General features: G+C 45.0%; 1 protein-coding gene across 1 annotated transcript; it reads right to left on the bottom strand.

Moving 5' to 3' along the window:
* Window positions 1-1424: 1424 nt before the first annotated feature.
* On the bottom strand, window positions 1425-5841 carry KIF4B (kinesin family member 4B). The gene has a single exon (XM_011981269.1). The coding sequence runs from the start codon at window positions 5685-5687 to the stop codon at window positions 1983-1985; it is 3705 nt and encodes a 1234-aa protein (XP_011836659.1). The 5' UTR covers window positions 5688-5841; the 3' UTR covers window positions 1425-1982.
* Between the last annotated feature and the right edge of the window lie 285 nt (window positions 5842-6126).

Below are 6126 nucleotides of genomic sequence, written 5' to 3'. Positions count from 1 at the left end.
TGCTGCCCATGGCTGCTCATGGACCAATCAGCACATACTTCCTCCCCTCTGAGGTCCATAAAAGCCCTAGGCGGTCAGCCAGAGCAGGCCAGAGGACAGCCAGAGGAGGGAGAGGGCAGAGAGAAGACGAGGGGACAACCAGCTGCAGAGCGGAGCACTCACTCCGCTGATAGCTGGAGGTGATGGGATGACGGTTGCAGAGAGTAGTACTCTCTCCACTGAGAGCCACAGAGACGACCTGTCGGCAGAGAGGAGCAACCCTCTCTGATGAGAGCTTCAGAGACTTGCAGAGACATCCGAATGACTTGTGTGCGGAGAGGAGCCACCCTCTCCAGGGTGTCCTCTCTGCTGAGAGCTGAACACTTGATGGAACAACCTGCTTACAGAGGGAGCTACCCACTCTGAGCTGTTCTAATACTAAATAAAACTCTTCTTCACCCTTCACTTGTCTGTGTACCTCATTCTTCCTGGACGCTGGACAAGAACCCAGGCAAAGGTGCTGTGGCCACAGAGGTTTCTGGCCAGAAAAATCAATACCCCAGAGATCCTATAACACTACTAATATACATAACAGCATGAATGAATCTCAAAAAACATGATGTGATTATATTATCAAAACCAAAGACATTATAAGAAAAGAAAATGAAGAATTATATACCATAACCTAGTAGAATTTATCCCAGGTATGCAAGTCTGATTCAACATTCAAAAATCAATGTCATCTATCACCTCAGCAGGCTAACAAAGAAAAATTAACACCATCATATCAATAGATGCACAAAAAGCGTTTGACAAATCCAATACCCATTTATGATGAAAACTCTCAGTAAACTAGGAACAAAGTTGAACTTATCTTGATAAAGCGTATCTACAAGAAACCTACAGCTAACATCGTATTTAATGGTGAGAAATTGGAAGTTTTCCCACTACAATACAGAACAAGTCAAGGATGTCCTCTCTCTCCACTTCTTTTCAACATTGTACTGAAAATATTAGTTCATGTCATAAGACAAGAAAAGGAAATAAGTACACACATTGGGAAGGAAGAAATCAAACTGTCTTTGTTTATGGCCAGGCGCAGTGACTCATGCCTGTAGTCCCAGCACTTTGGGAGGCCAAGGCGAGCAGATCAGTTGAGGTCAGGAGTTCAAGGCCAGCCTGGCCAATATGATGAAACCTCATCTCTACTAAAAATACAAAAAATTAGCTGGGCGTGGTGGCATGAGCCTGTAATCCCAGCTACTTGGGAAGTTGAGGCACAAGAATCACTTGAACTGCGGAGGCAGAAGTTGCAGTGAGCCAAGATCACACTACTGCACTCCAGCCTGGGCAACAGAGTGAGACTCTGTCTCAAAAACAACGAAACAAAATTATCTTTGTTCACAGATGGCATGATAGTCTATGAGACACTTTTTTTTAACAATAGATGGGCTAAGGTTTATTTACTTAACATTGAAAAATAATTCATTTACTTCAACAACATGGCATACAATCAAGTGAACTATTGAAACACTTACAATTCAGAGGGGGTCAGGACAGGAAAGATCACAACCCCATTCCTGAGATGGAGTGAAAGATCTCAGCCAGGCCTCCAACCTAAGCCAGGCTCCTCCATTAAGCAGAGACAACCAAAAGATAAGAAAGCCTTGGCCTCATCCCCAACAGGAGAGCCTGAACTGCTCACAAATAAGAAGGAACTTGATCATACTGAGGACTGGCTCCTGATGAGTCATTAGGAAAGTCAGTTGGTTCTCTCTTCAGTAGGTGGTTTAGCATCCTTCTGGAGAACAGAGAGTAGTAGTCTGGGGCTGGAGGCTGACAGACAACATCCAACAAAGGTTACCTTCTTTTTAGTAATGCTTTGTTCTTTTTTTCAACAGCAAGAAACCTGAAATCCAGAGAAGTCATTTAAAAAACCCTTCTGGCTGCAACCTGAAAGCATCTCCCAAGCCAGACTGGAGGTAGAGATGATGACTCCAACTTCAGTGGGCTTCTTCTTTGATAGGCGAGCAGCCAGAGAAGAAGCTGGTGTTGCTGGCCAGAGCTCGTTTCTTTTTCTTCCCTGGAGCCTTATTTTGTTGGTATTCTGTTGCTCCGTGTTTCAATTCTGGGAGGTCAAAAGAGGAGGGAGCTGGAGCAGTCTTCTTTGACGGCACCTCCTCCATGTCACACATCTCTTTCAGGATCTTGCTATTGGGGGTGGCACAGACAGGGTTAAAGAAGCTCAATCCTGGGGTCACCTCGGTAGGATCCTCCAGTTTGAAGGAGCCTTCAGAATCCTGGGTCAATTCAACATTGCCCAAGCCATCCTTGCCTTGCTGGCGGTTCCGACACTTTGTGGGGTCACAGCTACAGTCCACACCACAGTCTGACTTTTGCTTCCTGCACCCACACTGCTTGTTCCCACACCAGCCCTTGCAGGAACACCCCTGGATGTTCTTCCTGGACACCTTAACTAATTTTGTTGGCTTCCATTCCTCATCATCCCCCTCATCACTGTCACCATCACCATCACCATCCTCATGATCATTCACAGAATGCTCTGAACAATATTTTAGATCCTCGATGTCCATGCTTTGCTCCAGGAACTTTTCTTTAACACGAGAAGGTTTTGGCTTAGGTGGGATATATTCAAAAGAAGAGTCTGGAGATAGAAGGGTATCATTAGGAAGATGTTTCTGTCTGCCAGTTACCTGAAGGAGGGTCAGTTTCTGCTTGATGATTTCATTCTCTTGGAGAAGCTGCTGATTTTGCTCACACATTTCCCGCATCTTCTCAAGTTCTTCATCCTGACACTGCAGTGTGCTCAGCAGCTGCTGTTCCTTTTCACTGACTGACTCCTCTAACTGCTTCTCTGCTATTTGGCTTTGCTGCAGCTGGCTGAGAAGGTATAGCACCTTCTCTTGGTGCTGTTGCTCCATTCTGATCAGCTCAGCTTGTAACTCTGTCTCTATCTCAGAAAAATGATTTTGTTCCTCAAACAGCATCTTCTGCATGTCAGCACAGCTGGCCTTGCTCTGTCTCAGGCTGTTTTCAAGTTTGGTGACATGTATTTTAGAGGAGACCAGCTCTCCAATCAAATATTTCAGGGCACACTTGGCTTCCAGAATGGTGGCAATATTCTCCCAGCATTGTTTTGGCCTGTCTTCACTTTCTGCATCCAGCAGCTTCTGCTGTAGGTCAGCAATCTGAGCACTCCTGAGTTCCATTTCAGTCTCTAGGCTTTCAATCTGCTTTGTAATACAATTTTCTGACTCCAAAACTTGACCATTCACCTCAGAAAGGGAGAATGTACGCTTCCGGAGTTTAGGAGGTGGATTCTCCTGAGATTCCTTTTTTTCTTTGAGTTGAACCACATCCTGAGCCAGGATCTTTCTATCTTCAAGGAGGTCATTCAGATGGCGTTTGGCTTCCTCAGTACTAACCATAACCTCAATTTCATTTCCAAGCCAATTCCTCACTCGAGCTGCAGTGCCTTCCATTCCATGGCTCTGAGTCTCTTTCCGCTTATCTGTGACCTCTCGTTGTTTCTGGAGAGCATCCTTGAGACGCTTGTTGGCAGCTGCTGCCTCCTCTGTTTTACGTCTGAGCACACTGGATTGTTTCTGGAAGTTTCTTTCAAGTTTGAGCAGCTCATATTGCCTCTTACGGTCTCGTTCTTTTAACTGTATTACTTCTTTGTCTTTTTTCTGCTTCCACTGTCTAAACTTCTCAGCATCCTCTTTCATTTGACGCATTAACTGCACCCGCTGGTTTTTCATCATCCGTATCTCCTGGTTCAGCTTGGAGACAGTACATTCTGTGGATTCCTTTAGTTTCAGAAGTTTGGACTGCTCATTCAGCTTCTTCTTCAGATCAGCTATTTGACCCTCCAGCTCCTGGAGACGTTTGCGGCGGCGCTCACTCAACTTGGCTTGGTTGACATCCTTCTTTGCTGTCTGAAGTTCGAGAACCAATTCTTCCTTTTCCTTTTGCAGATTGATGACTTCTAATTCTAGATTTTTTATGTTATCCTGGTATTGAAACTGAATGGGCTGTAGTTGGCTGTTGTTCTGAGTCATCTTCCTAACTAGGGCCTCTTTCAGTGCAAGGGCGTTATTCAACTCAGTCACCTCCTTAGACATCTGAGCTTGATGGAGAGCATGCTGAGTGGTAAATGCGTCAGAAGACTTACTCATCTCTGGACTGGTTTCCACTTGAGCTTTGTGTTCCACCGCAGGATCTATGGCTGCAGCCATGCAAGCAACCGTTTCATCTGATAACTGGGTAATCAGTTGCTGCAGGTTACAAATTATCTCTACATTTTCTTTCAATTCCTGGTCTTCCAAAGTCTCCACTAGCTTTTGAAGATCCAGTTTGCAGGCCGCATGCTGCCTGAGCTCTTCTAGCTTGGCGTTCAGTTTTTCATTCACTTGCTCTGTCAAAATGATCCTCTCCAACATCTGGGCTGTCTGACCAGCTGCCTCCCTCAGACCACGACTTAATTTTTCATTTTCCTCTACCAGGGACTGATTCTTCTCCATCAGGGATTGTAGATTCTCTGATGGTTCTGCATTTATAGATCCAGGCAGGGTACCTCCATGGGCTTGTAGCAACAAGACTTGTAGCTGTTGTACCTGTTGCTTTAGATGATTAAGTTCAGCTGTGTGGGGATCAATATTAACAATAGGTTTGTTCTTGATTTTTCTTGCTCTGTCAGCATAACGAAGGGTACTTAATGTTTCCTCTAGATTGGAGTCAGCAGGACTCACACAGGCTATCATAAGAGTGTGGCTATTACCTCCTAGAGAATCTTGAAGCAGTCGAGTTAACTTGGAATCTCTATAGGGCACAAAGCCACCCTTTTTGTCATCTCCAAGAGCACTGATTACATTTCCCAAGCATAGGAGGCCTCGGTTAATATTAATACCCTCTTTTAGACGATCCCCTTCAGCCTTGGTTTTCTTCTGTCTTTCTGATCCAGCGAGGTCTACGAGATGCAGCTTGGAGCGAAAGCTGCTATTCTTGTCACTTTTCTTTCTTTGCTCTAGGGAGATAGTAAAGATGGCATGAGATCGGGATGACTGGGAGTTCATAGCTGTGGAGGCCACAGTCCTAGAGTTGTTGCCCTGCTCCAAACAGGAAACAGTATCCAAGGCAACTAAAACAGTCTTCTCAGTGAGTCCCACAATCTTTATACCTTCCTTAGGATCCTCCCGTATATTTATTTGAGCTTTCTCACGAGATAGGCATAGAAGATCCAAAATTTCTTCATTGTAAATCTCTAAGTAAGACACTTTCAGAGTAAACTCAAAGTCACTCTTTTTATCAATTTCTTTGAAGAGCAGTTGTATTACCCTAGGAATAATGCCAACTGTTGGTTCATTCTCCTGCTCTGCCGTGTATGCACCTCCCATTGAATAGGTTTTTCCAGAGCCAGTCTGCCCATAGGCCAGGACCGTTGCATTGTATCCTTTAAATACACCTTTTATGAGCGGCGCTACTGCTGTATTGAAGACTTCTTCCTGTTCAGTAGAGGGGTCAAACACAAAATCGTAGGTGAAGGATTTATCAGTACCAACCACCACCTGAGGCTCCCTGGGCACGAAGGAAAGGCACATCTGGCAGCCCTCGCTAATCTCTTTGGGGACCAGAGGGCGACAACGCAGTGCCACTCTTACAGGAATTCCCTTCACCTCTTCCTTCATGATCCTATCTCAGCACCGTCTCAAACTAAATGTCCCTTCCCCGTTCACCCGGGCTCTCCCGCCGCCCTGTCTCCGCCGGAGCTTTAACCGCCAAGTTTCAAATCCCTCCCAGAGACGCCAACCAATTGCAGTGCGGAAGGCCCAAGGGCGGAGCGCGCACAAGTGCGCGCGCAGGCCGGCACGGTGGGAAGGGGAGGGTAAGTCCAGAAATTTTTTTTTAACCAACAACAGAAAAATGTCCTGGAACTAATAAGTGAGTATAGTATAAACTTGCAGGATACAAGGTTAATATACAAAAGTAAATTGGTTTCCTATGTACCAATAGTGAATAAGTGATATTCAAAATTGAAAGCACAATACCACTTACTTTAGACCTTAACAAATGACATAGGTATAAACCTAACAAAATATGTATAAGATCTACATGATGAAAACTACA

This window comes from Mandrillus leucophaeus, unplaced genomic scaffold (assembly GCF_000951045.1).
Source record: "Mandrillus leucophaeus isolate KB7577 unplaced genomic scaffold, Mleu.le_1.0 Scaffold222, whole genome shotgun sequence".
NCBI classification, from domain to species: domain Eukaryota; kingdom Metazoa; phylum Chordata; class Mammalia; order Primates; family Cercopithecidae; genus Mandrillus; species Mandrillus leucophaeus.
Note: the sequence above shows the minus strand (reverse complement) of the source record. Positions and strands in the feature narration are given on the sequence as shown.

What these genes read in the sequence shown, in the direction of transcription:
- KIF4B (XM_011981269.1), bottom strand. Translation starts at nt 5,687, where the DNA reads ATGAAGGAAGAGGTGAAGGGAATTCCTGTAAGAGTGGCACTGCGTTGT.